This window comes from Anabrus simplex, chromosome 9 (genome assembly GCF_040414725.1).
Source record: "Anabrus simplex isolate iqAnaSimp1 chromosome 9, ASM4041472v1, whole genome shotgun sequence".
Lineage (NCBI taxonomy): Eukaryota > Metazoa > Arthropoda > Insecta > Orthoptera > Tettigoniidae > Anabrus > Anabrus simplex.
Window position 1 is genome coordinate 41,257,854 of NC_090273.1, and position 18,244 is coordinate 41,276,097.

At 38.6% G+C, this 18,244-nt stretch overlaps 1 protein-coding gene across 1 annotated transcript in view; it reads left to right on the top strand.

The window, feature by feature from the left end:
* Positions 1 to 17,338, top strand: part of LOC136881256 (E3 ubiquitin-protein ligase RNF14) — a 45,237-nt gene extending 27,899 nt beyond the window's left edge. Inside the window, exons 5-8 of the mRNA XM_067154015.2 lie at positions 4,316 to 4,474; positions 4,585 to 4,813; positions 6,327 to 6,499; positions 16,934 to 17,338. Coding sequence (XP_067010116.2) covers positions 4,316 to 4,474; positions 4,585 to 4,813; positions 6,327 to 6,499; positions 16,934 to 17,146 — 774 coding nt within the window. The 3' untranslated portion in view covers positions 17,147 to 17,338. The remainder of the gene's footprint in view (positions 1 to 4,315; positions 4,475 to 4,584; positions 4,814 to 6,326; positions 6,500 to 16,933) is intronic.
* The last annotated feature ends 906 nt before the right edge of the window (positions 17,339 to 18,244 follow it).

Sequence of the window (18,244 nt, forward strand, 5' to 3'; positions counted from 1 at the left end):
TATGCTGAATAAAAGTGATGTTCTCATGTTTTCATGGGTTGTTTCACTAGGGAATGAAGGCTATGGTAATCATTGCCTCGGCAACTTTGGGCAGAAGAACTGGAAACAGTACTTCAGAAATTAATTTAGCACAAATCCCAGATTAATGGGATGAATAGTTTATGAGAAAAATGGCGTGTACTTTAGTATGTTTCATCATCTATTATTTGGTCTTGTGTACTGTGCTCTTTCATTCCTTATGTTATGCGGCTGCTCTCATTTTGCTCAGTTGAGTCTGGTATAATGCTGTTATAGTCACGTTTATTCAATCTTAATTACTTTACTTTCATTCACACTGCCATGATTCCGTACCATGCTATATCATATCTCAACGTGACAGCGAGCCAGAGTCGTGAGAGTTTTCAAGATGTTGAAGGAATTATAGGAATCCTCACCAGATCTTGTTAACATTCAGGAAACATCATATAGTGAAACACACATCCGCTTGAATGTAGCAGAAATTTAAGTGTATAAAATGCACTCAAGCGGAAAGAGATCATACTATTTCAAACTTTATAGAAATAAAAAAGGAAACACTGATTTGGACTGATTCATACATAGAAGGAAGGCAGAGCTTTTCAACCTCAAAGATATACAATTTCCATCTCGACAACTGTAAAACGTACAGAAAATGCGTAGCCGGGCTGAGTGGCTCAGACAGTTGAGGCGCTGGCCTTCTGACCTCAACTTGGCAGATTAGATCCTGGCTCAGTCCGGTGGTATTTGAAGGTGCCTAAATACATCAGCCACATGCCAGTAGATTTACTAGCACGTAAGAGAGGTTGTGGTTGAGTGAAAGCGGAGCCACTAATTTGAGAAGGTCAGGCCATTCGAGAGGGCAACTATTTAATAAATTTCAACTTCATTGACTGTTTCCACTATGAGTCACACACATTTTACCTGGCATTTGTTTACTTCTCAAACATAGTTTCTCAATTTTTTGCTGCCTTCTTGACTTTTTGTGATTGTGACTCATTGAAGACAGACTGTTTTAAATTTTAGCACTGTGAATTCGTCCTCGTTTTTTTAATTGTAACACACTGCACGTTTAGACTGAGAGGTCCACAACCTCACCATAATCTTATTGTTTTAATTCCATCATGTCTCATTTGTTTTCACTCTCTTCTTCATTGTGTTTTAACATATTCTTTAGCATCAATTATATTTTAAAAAATTAACCTTTTTTCACTGAAGATGGCTCAAATGAGGTGAAACATGTATGATTAATATTACTCCATATAAAGATGGAGATATTTATGTATATTAAATTTCCTTTCATCATCATCATCATCATCAGTTAACCGTCTCAAGTTTCCTAGGTGCGGTGTATGAGCGCTCGCCGCTTCAGTACAATTCAGGTACAATTCTTCTTCCTGTACTTGGTTCCAATCCACTCCTCGGTGTTCTAGGTCTTGTTTGACTTGTTCAATCCATCTCCTTCGAGGTCTGCCTCTAGGTCTTTCGCCGTCTAAGGTTTTCTCCAACCATTCCTTAGCTACTGAGCAAGAATCCATTCTCATTATATGGCCATACCATTTCAATCTTGATCTAATTATGGTATCACATAACAATTCTCTTATTTGAATCTCTTGGCGAATCCTCTCATTGCAGACCTTATCTCTCCTGGTTTTTTGTAGCATTGTCTGGAGGAATTTCATTTCTGCAGCTTGGAGTCTATTTTTATCTATGCCCGTGATGGTACAAGTTTCAAGGCCATAGGATTTTATGGGCAAGAAGTAAGCTTGATAAAGTGTTTGTTTGGCTAGTATTGGAATCTGGCTGTCCCAGAGAAGGCTTCTAACCTGATGGTAAAGGACAGCTCCTCTTTGAACTCTGTGTGTGATTTTAGCATTTGATAGGTTATCTTCAGTCAGGACTCTACCGAGGTATTGGAACTGGTTAACTTCCTTCAATTTCTGTCTGTCTAATGTGATGTTTGCTTCTGACTTTTTTTTGCTAGTTGCTTTACGTCGCACCGACACAGATAGGTCTTTTGGCGACGATAACTTCTGACTTTTGTCTGTTGACTGTCATAACAACTGTTTTCTTAGGGCTGATTTTAAGTCCAAATTCCAAGCATTAATCTTTCCTCATTACCTCCCCAAATTACCACATCATCTGCAAATGCATTGAATGCACTGTTCTTGCTGTGCTGTTTCACTCTTTTCATTATCTCATCCATCACTGTAATAAATAGTAGAGGTGACATAAAGACAAAGGTCTTTCTTTGTGTCTATACATTGTTTATTTTCTTCGATGTATTTGTGTTGATTTGCTTTAAGGCTGATGATGACCTACAGTTAGGTTGAAACTAGTCCCTGAACGTAAATGTAATGTAAAACATTGTACATTTTGAATTGAAAAGGTGGACCTTAATAATAAAATATTTAAATACTATTGTAATCACAGTTCAATACAGATCTATCATAATGAAATTTATATCTTTGAATTGTTCCCAGTATCCAGTTCCAAATCTTCTTGAATGATTTCTGCTGGGTCTGTTCCATTATACAAGGAAGAAAAATACCTTCTTACCTCTTCCCGAATGTCTTCCTCTCTCCACATTATAATTCCATCATCCCTTTCCATTGCTTTAATTGGTACATGAATAGTTCTGTTGTTTTTCACAATTCTGTACAGAAGTTTCGTATTTCCTTTACTGTCTTCTACTAATTTGTCAGTAAATTCAAGCCAATTTTTCTCTTTCTGAAATTTAATTACTCTCTTTGCTCTTAGTTTTAGGTCTCTATACTTCTGTTCTAGTTCACTCACTTGTATGTAATCCTTACCTGCGCCTTTTAGGTTGTCTTTATCTCTTTCTCGTCTTGCCATATTCCTGTCTTTCATGGCTTGCTGAACAGAATCATTCCACCAAGAAGTTTTCTTTTCTTTTGGTATACAACTCGTTTTTCCTACAATATCAACAGCTGAGTTCACAAGTATTTTCTTGAATAGGGTCCATTCCTTTTCTCCTGTTTCTATCTCATTTGTCGGGAGCTGGTCACGGATCCTTCTTTGGTATTCTTCCTTTTCTTCAGGTTTATCCAATTTCCACATCCTTATTTTGGGTTTTTGCCTGGTCTTCACATTTTTCACTGGGATGTTTCTAAAGGTTGCCATCAGTAATCTGTGGTCACTGCCCAAGATTTCTCCTGGCAATACTGTCACATTGGTAATAAACAATTTTCTTACACGAAACAAACCAAAAACACGCATATTTTCAACTGACGAAACGGCGCAAAGATCGGAGGGTCTGAAGAAGTATTGGGAGGACTGCAAAGTCCAAACAATCTCTTCAAAGAGACCTGAATGATGGACTGACTAAATTGATCCTATGCGGTCATAAAAGAAGAAGAAAATGTGTAATTAGTCAACCTTGGTCAGTACATTGAATGTTAAGTAAAAAGTTAAAGGTACTTGTTTCAGCTCTATTGGGCCTTCTTCAGCCTTGGAAAAGAATTACATAAAGGTTATAGGATGATAATTTTGATGCCATCTTACAAATTAAAACTTATCATCAAGACTTCAAGAATAAGTGTTTTTGGTTATGTTTGTTTTTACGTTACGACAAGTTAAAACGTATCAAGATTATTTCACATGGACTTTTAGTGTGATGTTTTTCTAGAGTATTCTATAAATTTAATATTTCTTTTCCAAGACTGTAGAAGGCTCAATAGCACTGTAACATATACCTTCAGTGTGTTTCTACATAATATTTAGTGTATTGACTAAGGTAGACTAATTACATGTATTCTTGACTGTAAAGTCAATACAGAACGAATATGAGAATCTTAAATTGCAACTTTAAAACTTGACGTGCTAAGGCAAAATGAAGTTAGTATTACGGGGGTCTATACCACTCAGTGAGGTCGGTGACAAGGGATTAAATATAGAAAAGCTTTCAAATGTATAAAACCATTACTAAACAAGATTCAATATTTCTTTGTTTTTTCCTGACAACTTCATTTTTTTTGGACTGGTATTATTCCCACAAACAGTTCAAAATTACAGTGTGTTTAAATTTTTGGAGTACTAAAAAGAGAGAATGGAATATTGGGTAGCTGCTGCTGCTAAAAAAAGAAAAGAAAAAAGGGAATCAAGTGACTTAATAGCTATGAGGTTGTACCTAACACACTGTATTTTAAGGGAAATGGTTTTGGCTATTTTAGCTTAGAACTATGCATATTCATGCTCTTTTTGCTTGGTGTGATCAGATTGTTTGAAAACTCCTTGATATGGGCAATTACGTTACCATGTAACTTTCTTTTGCTTTCAGGACAAGCGAGGAGAACAATGTACGAGGTTTGAGCCCTGTGGACACGTGTTTTGTCGAGAGTGCATGTCAGGGTATCTGGAGGTTCGTATAAAGGAAGGTACTGTACAGAGTATTGGCTGTCCTGAAGACAAGTGCACTTCAGAAGCATCACCTTCCCAGGTGAGTTTATCATCATTTACTTATATCAGCTTCAGTGATTGAAGAGAAATGTGAAAGATATGTTTCTCTGGTACTTTTCTGTGCAAACTTTTCCTTACTATCAAATCCAGGTGAAAGATTTGGTGAGCGCAGAGCTGTTCTCCAAGTATGATTCTGTTCTGTTGAATGCTACCCTGGAGACTATGGAGGACATCCTCTACTGTCCCCGAAGTTCCTGTAACTATCCTGTGAGTCGTGAGCCCAACGAGAAGATGGCGACTTGCCCAGCTTGTCACTATGTGTTCTGTATCTACTGTAAGATGGTCTACCATGGTGTTGAGCCCTGCCGATTTAAGTCAGGTAAACTGTCTATGTTTTCCTCTATATTGACAGATACTGGCACAGTACTTTAATTACCATGGGAGCCACCCATTATACCAGTCCTATTTCCAAATAGTAATAAATTACATCGGATATGTAACTTCTGCAGTGGTCTTGGTTTGAGCATTTTGGTTTCCTGCCATTTGGTCTTGATTCTATACCCAGTTTTGAGCATACAGTAGCTTATTCGTGCATTATCATATATAGAGGCATGATTTTTTTGCATTAACGATAAACGCGACAAAAAATATTTTGAAGCGATTTTGCGATATCTTTACGAATCATATGTTTCTGGTTAAGAAAATATGGATATCATGTTCGTGAATTAAAGCGAAAAGGCCATTTTAAAGCAAAATTATATTATTTCGCGATAAGCGTGATATTGCAGCGAAATCTGTAGTGAATAACGAACTTGATATTTTGTCCCAAGATGAAAAGAAAAGGAAGAGCGAACAAAGATTCATCAACAGGAAAGATGTTATCATTAATGTTCTGGATAAACTCTTTAAGACATGGCATCAAAGAAAAGGGGTTGGCTCCAGGCTTCTTGTCAAACGAAATGTTTGGAATGTTGTTCTTGTGGTGGCTGGTAATCTCACCCCAGCCTGACTCCTCACGGCATTGTGCAATCCTGTAATCCCTGATGACGTCTACAAGCAGCACAATTGACTGGTGTAATTCGGCTTCGTGGTCAGGTAAAATTAATAAAGTGATCACAGACAGTAGCGAAGATGGGTCGCTCGACATGTGTTACGGTGCACAGCAGAGCTAAACAGTTTGCGAGTGAAGGTTTATACGTTTCGGAAAGCAATATTTTAATGTGTAGATTTTGTAATGTTCGTATCGAGTGGGAGAAAAGAGATATTGTCACAAAACATTGTTTTAAAAATAAGGAACATCAGAACATAAATTTAGCACTCCAACAGTGAAACGGCAGGCAACAATAGAACTCCCATTAGATATGCAAAAGAAAGCTAAGAGTGAAAAATAGAATTTATTCACGAAACAACAGCGATGCTACTCAAAGCCAACATCCCGCTGTAGAAGGTAGACGACCCTGAAGTCCGGAAATGGCTTCAAAAGTAGGTATATACAGTCCATCAATTAAACCTCCACTAGGTTTTCGAAGACCTCTTTCTGATAAAGATTTTTCTTTTTTCTATTAGTTAGGATTTGGAGACCTTCCCACAGCCAACCAACTAAGAAAACAATGATTAATTTTAGAATTTCATTAAAGCGATACGGCAATGTCTATTTCACGAAATAACGCGATAATGAGTATCCTTCTCGCGAAATCGTTCAAAAATGAATGCGAAAAGATCATGTCTCTAATCATATAGAATTGTGGTATGAAATAAGATGTTAAAATAACCTTTCCATTTTCTATTGCTATTTTTACTGTAAACAGCGCAGTCACTCTATTTTTGAGAATGTATGTGGGTTTTTCTTAATATGTTTGAAGGCTGACAATTTCTGTGTTGCTCTGTCACAGCGGAGAAGAGGCAGCTTGTGGAGGAGTATCAGAATGCAAGTTTACAACGGCGAGCTGAACTGGAACAGAGGTATGGACGGAAACAGCTTCAGACTCTAGTCGATACTCACATGTCGGAAAGCTGGATCAATGAGAATAGCAAGAATTGCCCTCATTGTAATGCAGCCATAGAAGTAAGTGTATTTTTTATTTTACGTTATTGTGCTGAAAATTATCGTATTTAACATATCACAATAGCTCTAGTGCATCCAAAGTTATGCCATTATTGATATCTAACTTACAGTGTATTTTATTATTGCATCTCACCCAAATACTGCAGATGTTGCAACATGGCTCAGTTAACTCACAATTGATATGAATGACCATATCCCTAATTCAGCCTACTTTCATGTGGATGGATCTCTAAAATTACCAAAATCCTGGACAGAAGATATTAATATTTTAATAATACTCTGAAATGAATAAAAAATTTATTTCCTTAAAGAAAATACATATATAAAACTCTCTAGACAACCTAACATTTTCTGAGCATGTTTCCGTATTATTTTCTTGTTTAGTCATCATCATCATCATCATCTTCATCATCATCATTGACCAACTCCAGTTTCCCAGGTGTGGTATACGAGCCCCTTCCATTTTGTTCTGTCCATGAACCATTCTTCGTTCACAATCCGCTCCCAATCCTGACCTCTCTCCTCTACATCCTTCTTCACCAAGTCTGTCCATTTTTCTCAAGGTCTGCCCACTGGTCTCTTTTCCCTGATTTCTCTTTCATACTCCTTTCTTGCAGACCTGTTGGCACTCATTCTTTTCACATGACCAAACCCCTTCAGTCTTGCCTTTTGGATCTTCTGGAGTAAGGAGTCTTCTAGTCCTACGTCTTCTCTGACTTTTTCATTCCTGATTTTATCCCTCCTGGTCTTCTGGATCATTGTGCGTAGGAACTTCATTTCTGCTGCTTGGAGTTTCGAGTTGTCCTTTCTTGTTAGTGTAGCGGTTTCCAGGCTGTATGTGAGGATAGGGGTGTGTTATGATTTATACAGTGTCATCTTGGTTTTGAGTGGCACTTGTTTATCCCATAGTAGCTGTCTTACATGGAGGTAAAAATGTATTGCTTTGCTGATTCGACTGTTTACTTCATATTTAGCTAAGTTAACCTTGGACATTATACTACCCAAGTACTTAAATTCTGTGACATGTCTAACTTAGTGGCATTTAGCATGATTTCTGGCTGATTGTCACCCTTCTGTACCTTCAACACCACCATTTTAGCCTTGTTGATGTTTAATCCATATCTCTCAAACTCCTGACTCCACCCCTGCAGTCTCTTTTCTACATCTTTCTCTGAGTTACCCCAAATGACTACATCAAATGCAAATGCTTTTAAGTCTTATTGCTCCTTTTCTTTTAGCGCCTTTAATATGGTATCCATTACCATGATAAATAATAGGGGCGACAAAGCACTACCTTGTTGTACTCCCCTTTTTGTCTCAAACCAGTCTGACAGTCCAGAACCGATTTGTACACAGCTTCTGGTTTTCTCGTAAAGCACCTTAACTTTTGAAATTAGACTGTCTCGAACTTCAAACTTTCTCAGGCACTCCCAAATAAGCTCTCGTGGTATGCTGTCACAGGCCTTTTCGATGTCAAGGAACAGTAGATATAAAGGCTTCTCTTTTTCCCAATGTTTTTCCATCAGCATCCTGACAGCAAATATATGATCTATTGTTGATTTGATCTTCCAGGCCTAAAGCCATATTGTTCCTCTTCTAAAAGTGGTTCTACAATTTCTCGTAGTCTATTCTCTATAATTTTTTCCAGAATTTTTAATCCATGAGAGAGTAGAGTGATGCCACGGTAGTTGGTACAATTACGCCTGCTGCCTTTCGTAAATATAAGTACAATTTTACCTTTCTTCCAGTCTTCTGGGATGGTATTTTTCTGCCATACTACATTCAGGAGTCTATATAGCCATTGGATTGCTGGGGTGCCTTCTGCTCTTAACATGTCCACACTTAACTCATCTATTCCTGCAGCTTTCCCTTTCTTCATACTTTTAAGGCTCTCTATCTCCAGCCATGTGATTGGTGGCTCCGTATTTTTACTGGGCTCTTAACTTTTTCCAGATTATTCCCTGTTTTGAATAACATTCAGGAGCTTGTCAAAGGTCATTAATTCTCTCCTGATTCCATCTTCCTCTCGTACTACTGATCCACTGTCCTGCTCTATTACCTTACTGTCTTCGTTTCTTGTTTCCTCTGCTGTCCTCTTCCAACTTTTCCACAAACTCATTCCATTTTTTCTCTTTCTCTTCTCTTACTATCCTCTTAGCTGTAAGTTTTTTTGCCCTGTAGAGTTCCTGTAGTTTAGTTATTTCTTGGCCACCTGGATCTTGTGCATCTCTTTGCTTTTCTTTGTCTAGCATCTTTTTTGCCCAATTTCTCTCTTTTATAGCCAATCTGACTCTGTCATTCCACCAAGGTGTCTCTTTTTCTTTCATGTTACTTCACACAGGTCTTTAGCTTCACCCACCAAGGTATCCTTAAAAATCTTCCATTCTTCTACTGTATTCATTTCTCCTTTTGGTAAGTGTCTCTGTATCCTTATTTTATATTCTTCCTTCAGCTTGGCTTCTTCTAATTTCCAAGTCTTCACTTTACGTTTTCTTTTCTTCGGGGTTGTGATAGCCACATGATTTAGGTCTGCAATCAATAATCTATGATCACTGTCCATACTCTCACTGGGGATAACTTTGACATCAGTTACATATTTCCCTCCTCCTTTGTTAGTGATGATATAGTCGATGAGCGACTTATGTTTTCCATCCCAGCTATATCTTGTTATCTTGTGGCTGTCTTGTTTTTGGAAGAAGGTATTTTTGATGATCAATCCATTTCTTCTGCACAAATCAAGCAGTTGTTCACCTTCTGCATTTCTGTTCCCAAACCAATGTGATCCAATGATTTCCTCATAACCAAGTCTGTCTGGCCCAACTTGTGCATTTAAGTCCCCAATGATGATGACATTTTCTTCATCAATTATATTTTCTAGATCTTGACAGAATTGTTCCTTCTCTTGAACACTACATCCAACCAGTGGTGCATATACCTGCATTACCGTGTAATTTGTGGACTCCTGCTGCATAGATAATTTAATGATCTTATCATTCTTATAGGATACTTCGGTAATGGCGTCCATGTCTTTTGTTATCAGGAAAGCTACACCATTTCTGGCCTCTTCCTCGCGTCCACTCCATACTAATTTGTAGCCATCTCTGAGAATCTTGCTACCTGCCTTTCTCCATTTTGTTTCACTCATTCCCAATATGGATAGATTTTTCCTCTTCATCATATCGGTAAGTTCTTCAGTTTTTCCAGTTAGGGTCAAAATATTCATAGTCCCAATTCTTACATTGTTCTTCGGACATATCTGTCTTTCATCGGAGCCTTGTTGGCTGTCATACCTGCCAGATCTGCTCGAAGACTTTGTCAATTTCGAAATTATTTTTTATCTCCATCCGAGGCTCGTTTGATTGTTCAAAGCAATTCAAAGACGCTACCACTGGCTTGCTAGCCCTACCGTGGATCTTTGCGTTGATACTTTGTTCTGCACTAGATGGTCAGTGCCTGACACACATTTCCTCATGTCAGTTAAGTCTATGGTTACCCGTCAATACTCGGGAGGCTGATTGCAGTGGTTGCCCACTGGGATATTCTACTAAGTCACCATCGTTGGCTGTTATTCGTTTCCAAGTACAAATTCTCCTGCTTACAGTCCCCAAGCAGTCAGTGCTGTTTATGCTTGTACTTCTGATGACTGAACAAGCCAATTCTAGCGTGAAACATGCGTCTCTGCAGATTGCAGTCGATGGATTAGAGAGGATGAGGTTCCATCTGACAGAGGATGCATATCTGTCCTTTAGCTTCTTCATGCCTTCAGTGCTCGCGCTCAAACAGTCTGATACTGGCTCAGTCTGGTGGTAATACCGTATTTTCTCGCATAATTAACGCCCTTGCATAAGTTACGCATCCCAATATTTTTGGGTCCGAAGTGGAGGAAAAGAAATGTTCACGTATTTGACGCACCCACTTCTTCGAACATTCATCATGCAGCTCCTGATGCGTTTCGAAATAAAGATGTTGGCTACACAAGTATCAGTAGCAGCCTTCCTATTGAGAAACCAGGCATTTCAAATACCAGATATCATGCTGTTATCAGCTGATAGGAAATACCACTGCACTAGTTCAGTGAGAGAATCAACCCAGAAGTGGTACAAACTTATTTTATGAGTGTTTCGGGTACGGGACATGCGTTTTCTGTGATCTCAAAATCGTTTTGTACCGAGCTCGATAGCTGCAGTCGCTTAAGTGCGGCCAGTATCCAGTATTCGGGAGATAGTAGGTTCGAACCCCACTGTCGGCAGCCCTGAAGATGGTTTTCCGTGGTTTCCCATTTTCACACCAGGCAAATGCTGGGGCTGTACCTTAATTAAGGCCACGGCCGCTTCCTTCCCACTCCTAGCCCTTCCCTGTCCTATCGTCGCCATAAGACCTATCTGTGTCGGTGCGACGTAAAGCAACTAGCAAAAAAGAAAAAAGAAAAAATTGTTTGTTAGTCCACAGTGCGCAAGTATTCTAGTAATACTACATCATATAAACTCGTGGTGATCAGTTATGGTGAAGCATACAGGAATGCAACTTGCTCTACTGCGGAAACAGAGAAGTGCACTTGAAGCAACCAACAAGTCTCACAAAGCATTTCGCGAACCAAAAAGCGGCAAGTTTCTGCAAGTAGAGGAGGATCTGCTTAAATATATGATTTCTTTACGCAACATTGGATATGCCGTTTCTCACGAAATGCTGTATTTTAAAGGACAAGAAATAACCACTGCACATGGAATCAGTGTCTTGGATTTGAAGGTTAGCCGCGGCTGTATGAATAATTTTATGAGGAGAAATTGACTTCCTCTTCGACAGAGAATAAGATTATGCCAAAAAATGCCGAATGATTTCAACCGAAAAGCAATTGATTTTCATCACTTTGTGATTGAGAAGCGTAAAGTGAAGGAATATTTGATCTCCCAAATAGGAACCGCAGGTCAGGAGTGTTATTGCTGTTCTATGTTACATACGATTTTAGTTTTACTGCTAGCACGTGAATATGGACTAGTTAACTTGTATTTCCTTCTGGCATCGAGATCATCTCTCCTACAGAATTCGCAGCTATTGGAGATCACGTCATATCAACCTTAGTTTCGTCGTTATGCGCCTTTTGACTGGTTCAATTTGGACTCTTACTATTCAATGAACCCTATTTCAACTCTTGTTTTTTCATAACTGAAGGAACTCCATCCTCAATAATTAATCCACGCTTCACGCATTGATGTATATTTTCATGTCCACAATTTATTTAATTTTTTACTTTAACAACCCATGATTGGTTGTAACTTCACAGACTGCCATCGTTCAATGTATTCCACGACAAATTCTTGCTGATAATCTGTACATATTGTTACAATCTAAGTCTAATGTTATATTATTACTTTTTATTACAACATTGTTATTCTTTTAATATGAGGACACAATTTTTATCATTTTAAGCTCAGGGCCCTGACCTAGTCTTTGTACATTAACGGCTGATGATGTTCGCTATGCTGAACGAAACATGTCCCATTATTTAAGACACCTCATGATTATTTTATAATTCAATGAGTGTATTGTATTGTATTGAGTAGGTGAAAAGGATTTTATAATTTTAATAATGTTTACTGTGAAACATTTTCTTTGTAAAGTACATTGGCCACAATGGAAATCTTTACATACATTTGAGTACCACAAAAACAACAAATGCAGTCTGATGGTACTCATATCTAGTACTTCACAATTACTGCACTAGGATATGATTCTCATTGAACCCCTTCTGAATCACCTTTGTTCTTTGGGCAGACAAACTATCATGCATGAAGTGGTAATGCTTATGAATGTGCCAAAAAATCAACAGATGGTCTTCTGAAACATAAAGATTCCTACTTAAATTCATAGGAACAATCTTTGGAAGGGAATATAGCCTTCCCATAATCATACATGCCACTGCAGTCTTAACAGTATACCTTGGGTCATACCGCAAAACATTCATTAGCCCTTCTACCACTCTGGCGTGTTGCCTGACTAGCCTGAAAGAGCTTCCATCAGTAAACAGTACCTTTTGCTAATCCTTTGATGTCCAGTGCTGATTATGTCCTTCAGAAGTGTAGCCTTTTCTTCTTCATCGCCTCAGTGAGAGACAGTTCCATGGCAGCACACCGAGGTGGAATTTTTCAATCTTTATGGAACCGATGCTGAATGGTCTGGATCAACACATACTGCAGTAGACCTGGATTTTTTTTATTTTTTAAAATTTGAGCCTAATCCTTCACCAGGTTGTATTTTCTAAATCATGAATAGCCTGCCTCGATACTTGTAAATCTGTACTATATGAATGCCAGACATACCTTGCTATAACAACCTCAAAGCAAGAGGCTTGTCTGCAATTGAGAGCTTCTTTCATCCCATTGTGTGGTCAGTATGCAGAGATACAGAACCATGGCAAATATTAAGAAACAAGCAAGTATTGTGAATTATGTTAAACCTTGTCTTTTACAATGCTAGAACCAACTGGCTAAAGTTGCTGTAACAGTAGCTTGCAGCAAGCAAGCAGTCAACAATCACATGATAGGAAAATCCACCTGCTTTTTTTTCGCACTGGTTACTCAAGAGAGAAGTTAACCCAAAATTAATATACAGTAAAAACTCTATACAGTAGAACCTCGATCATATGTTCCCGGAAACTACGTTTTCCCGTATTGTTCGTTCAAATTACGTGGTCCCGCGAGCATCCTAATTAAATCACGTTGTAAAAATCCCGTATTATCCGTTCCTTGAAGAAACTATTTCCCGAATCAACCGTCCAGAAATTTCAGTCCCATCAACGCTAAATCCTCGATCACGCGTTTTCCAAGAAACAGTATCTTACGAAAGGACGGCTATGGCACGGATCTTGGTGTTGACGTCCCGTCATTGTGGTAATTTGAAGAAGTACTGGTACTGTACTGGAAATGCGATCGGCGGTGAACTTGTATAAGGGATCATCTTAGCATCGCATTCGAGTAGTATTGTTTAGAGAATCCTTGGAAATTATGAAGCAGAGAGTGCCCTCGACAATTGGAAGGAGACAGATCGCATTTCGACAGCTCTATTTGAAGACGAAACGAGTTTCGTTAAATGTTCGTACTTGCAAAACGTCTACATAATGTCCAGGGTTAGATGTTTATTTTATTTTATTTTATTTTATTTTATTTTATTTTATTTTATTTTATTTTTTACTTTTTTCGAGTGTGTCACCGAACAAGTTTTTGGCATTTCCCTCAGGGCACTGTATAGTCACTGGGCTTTCAGGCAGGAATCAAAACTGCTCCTTCTTAAGTAACACAAATTTAATATTTTAATAATATTGAATAGGATTATGTTATCAAGACCAGAACAGATGTTGCACCTTACGGTACATACATACATACATACATAAAGCCATGGGAGGTTTTGGGATTGCCTATTACTGTTTTGGTCCTAATATAAGACTGGGAGTTTCACGTTTTTGTGTTAAAACGTTATAGAAGCCACAGTCGCTTTATCTGCGCACGCTACATTTAAAATGTATCTCGCACTCGTACCGACTTGTACAGCGAGCGCGCTTTCCAGCTGAGTTCAAGGTTGCGAATAATTGTAATTTCGGAAGTGTTAATGATATTTTTCCTCTTTACAATTTGATTGTGATTAGTGATAGGAAGAACTAAATATAATGCATTCGAAAACTTGAGGATTGATACTTTCGAAACCATATTCTCGCATTGAACATAACCTTTAAAAGTCGATGTATCCTAGGCCTAATTTACGCGGTGCAAGATTTCCAATAAACTGACTAGGAACAGTACACCAGTGACCAAATTACAATGGAAGATTTTTTTTAAAAAATTTTGCCATCATGTTGGCCGCTTTTTTATCTAATGTGCTTTATTTTATTAGATTAATGAAAAACTATTTGTGGTCAATATGATGAAGTTTGCAGAGGAAACTGACGAAGATTCCCCAGCATAACTGAATGTTAAGTTTCGAGATTTTAAAGTCGCGTACCGGTAATTAACGTTTGAAGCCAGCCCCGTGGTCTAACTTGCCTGCCTCTCACCCGGAGGGCCCGAGTTCGATTACTGGACAGGTCAGGCATTTTTACCTGGATATGAGGGCTTGTTCCAGGTTCAGTCATTCTACGATTACCTTTAATTGAGGAGCTATTTAATGGTGATATGGCGATTCCGGTCTAGAGAGCCAGGAATAACGGCCGAGAGTATTTGTCACACTGACCACGCGTCACCTCGTATCTGCAGGCCTTCGGACCGAGGGCGGTCACTTGGTAGGTGGAAGGCCCATTGGGGCTGTAGTTTGGTTTGGTTTAGGGGCGTTTGTAAGATTATAAGTATACATATTTCATTTTTGTGATAGTTTAGCCAAATTGTTGATGGTCCATTCGTTACCGGATTTTCCGTTTTCCCGTGTTGTGCGTTTTTTTTCCATAGTCCCTCGAAAAATGCAGAATCGAGGTTCCACTGTAATTCAAAATCGGTTAATTCTTTTTTATTTTTAAATTGTTTTTAACAAGTTGCCATACGTCACACCGACCCAGATTGGTCTTATGGCGACGATGGGACAGGAAAGGACTAGGCGTGGGAAGGAAATGGCCGTGGCCTTAATTAAGGTACAGACCCAGCATTTGCCTGGTGTGAACATGGGAAACCACGGAAAAGCATCTTCAGGGCTGCCAACAGTGGGATTTGAACCCGCTATTTCCCGAATACTGGATACTGGCCGCACTTCGGCGACTGCAGCTATCGAGCTCGGAATCGGTTAATTCAAAATCTCGCCTAATTTGAAGAAGCTCTCGTTCCTGGAAACATGAGGCACAGATTTGCATATTATTTAAATGGTTTAATTTGAAATACGGATAATTCATAATTCGAAGAACAATCTCGGTCCCTTTACCGAAATTCAGACTTTTAATTCAAAATTGCCTTTACATTTTAAAAAATAGTATTTTACAGAGTAATTTAAATTTATCCGCATCATTGGTTATGATAGAACATGTCTTCCGGAATGTGCAGGGGGGTAGCTTTGTGCACTTTCACTCACTTCGGTGTGTCTACAGTGTGGTTCATATTTGCTAAGTTTGAGTGAAATCGTAATTCTTTTGTATTCAGCTTTTCAAGGAATGCCACAATATCATGTAGCAGGCAGTGTGCGGAGAAGCAGAATTCTCAAACCAACATAAATAATTTTAAATAGTTTCTTTAATAGTTAGCGAAAAAGCATGGCTCATATAATCAATTTGTACGCACTGAACAATATTGTCAGTGGTGATGAAACTGCATTGTTTTTTCTTCATGCCAGGCCCAAGCGGACTTACGTTTTAAAGGAGAGAAGTGCCAGCTGGGAAATCGTACAAGGGTGGGGGTCATTATACTGTGTTGCATTGCACACGGAAGCAAGACTTCCTTCCTTCGTTATAGGAGAGTTTGATAAGCCACAATGTTTTAAGAGCGTCGGTCACTTTCCGTGCAAGTACATGGCATCTAAAAAATACAAACAATACAGTAATCCAGTATTTTAAGGAAATCGTAGTCCTAATATATATATGGGCAGTGTATGGTTTAAATTAAGACTACAATTATCTTAAAAGATAAAGTGTCACAAAAGCGTTGGACATACGCGTAATGTACTGTTTTATATTAAGACTACGATTATCTTAAAAAAAAAAGTGACACAAATGTGTGAGACATATGTGCAAGAGACATCAAATTTAATGGATGCATGTGTAACCACAACATATTTCATCAATGCTTCAAGACATGCCAGTAGTGTTATATTAGGTTTTGGTGCTTTCAAGTTGCATTTATTTCCATTTATAATTTAAGGCTGAAGATGGCCCAATACAAGAGTCAAAACTAGTCCCAATGTAATAAATAATATTAATATATTATATACAGTATTGAATAGGTGGACCTTCTCATCCTTGTTGATAGTAGGAACAAAAATCGAATCATGCACATGCTAAGTGATAGCTGTGTCAGTGACTAGTACAACAGCTAAAACCAAACCAAACCCCATGGTACTACAGCCCTTGAAGGGCCTTGACCTACCAAGCGACCTCTGCTCAGCCCGAAGGCCTGCATATTACGAGGCGTTGTGTGGTCAACATGACGAATCCTCTCGCCGTTATTCTTGGTTTTCTAGACCGGGGCCGCTATCTCACCGTCAGACAGCTCCTCAATTCTAATCACACAGGTTGAGTGGACCTCGAACCAGCCCTCAGTTCCAGGTAAAAATCCCTGGCCTGGCCGGGAATCAAACCCGGGGTCTCCGGGTAAGAAGCTGGCACGCGACCCCTACACCACAGGGCCAGCTAGTACAACAGCTAAATCATTATAAAATTCACATGTGTAAAGATTTCCATTCCAGCCACTGTAATTAAAATGTATGTGTTACTAATAGGCACATTGTTAAGCTTTCTTTCCTTGATTTCAGAAATCAGATGGTTGTAACAAAATGGTGTGTTGGCGGTGCAATACTTACTTCTGTTGGATTTGCAGTGCTCGCCTTAATCCTCAGTGTCCCTACGAGCACTTTAACTCGACAAAATCACAGTGCTTCAACAAGCTGTTCCTCGGAGTGCCCATGGATGATATGTACAATGATAGAGGCATCTTTCTTTTGGGAGACGACGATCCTGACGACTAAAAGTAATATAGCATCATAACGTAATTCTCAGGTTCCTACAGTAACATCAAACTCTGAGCTCTGATTATAAGGGTTGTTTTTTTGTTCTTCCCTTGAGTTTATCAGAGAAATCTATGTATGCCTTATAATCAGGACTGAAGATTATTTTCTCCCATTATGTATATGTTTGCATAATAAATTATTTGTGCCTCATTTGTATGTGTGGGTTATTTAAAATATAGTAACCTGTTTTGCTGGTAATGGCAGACTGTGCTGAAAGCCTTCAATCTAATATCTTGGAAAGTGAAAAGAGGTGCAGAGAATATAAAGTGAAAATTAGCATTTCCATGACTGAAGTGATATCAATAGGGAAGAAACCTAAGAGGGAATACTAAACTGGAATAGGTGGATCATTTCAAGTATTTAGGATGTGTATTCTCCTAGGATGGTAGTACAGTAAGTGAAAGTGAATCAAGGTGCAGTAAATCTAATACAGTGAGCTCGCGGTTGAGATTAATGGTATTGCGTAAGAAAGAAAGAAAGAAACAAGTTCTTGGACGAAACTATCTTTATGTTGGTCTGCAGTCCGACCAAGTTTGCTATTCATGATTGAAAGCTGGGTGGACTCAGGATGTCTTATTCATGTGAGACATGAAAGTAGCGAGAATGATTCCTGGTACAAACAGGTGGGAACAGGTGGGAACAGTGGTTGGAAGATATTCAGAATGGGGAGATAAATGTTAAATTAGAAATAAACTTTATAGATAATAATAATAATAATAATAATAATAATAATAATCATATGGTCTCAGTTAACATATGCAGACATTTCAATTTGACGCCATCTGGTTGTCTACTCGTCAGTTTCGACGTTCCGTTTTACTCTAGGCCTACTAGATGGTAGAGAGAATAAACCGAAACTCTCATGGGCATCTATGGCTGAGTTTTAATGAATTTTGTTGGTTAACACGTTCAGTGCCAAACGACCCCATTTGGGTACATGAGAGTAATTAAGATTTTTAACTTCACATCCCCATATGGGGTCGTAGGTTCATTCAAAATCGAGAACTGTGTGAACCTGTTTGGGTGTGCAGTAAGTGTGTATTTCAGAGCTGTATA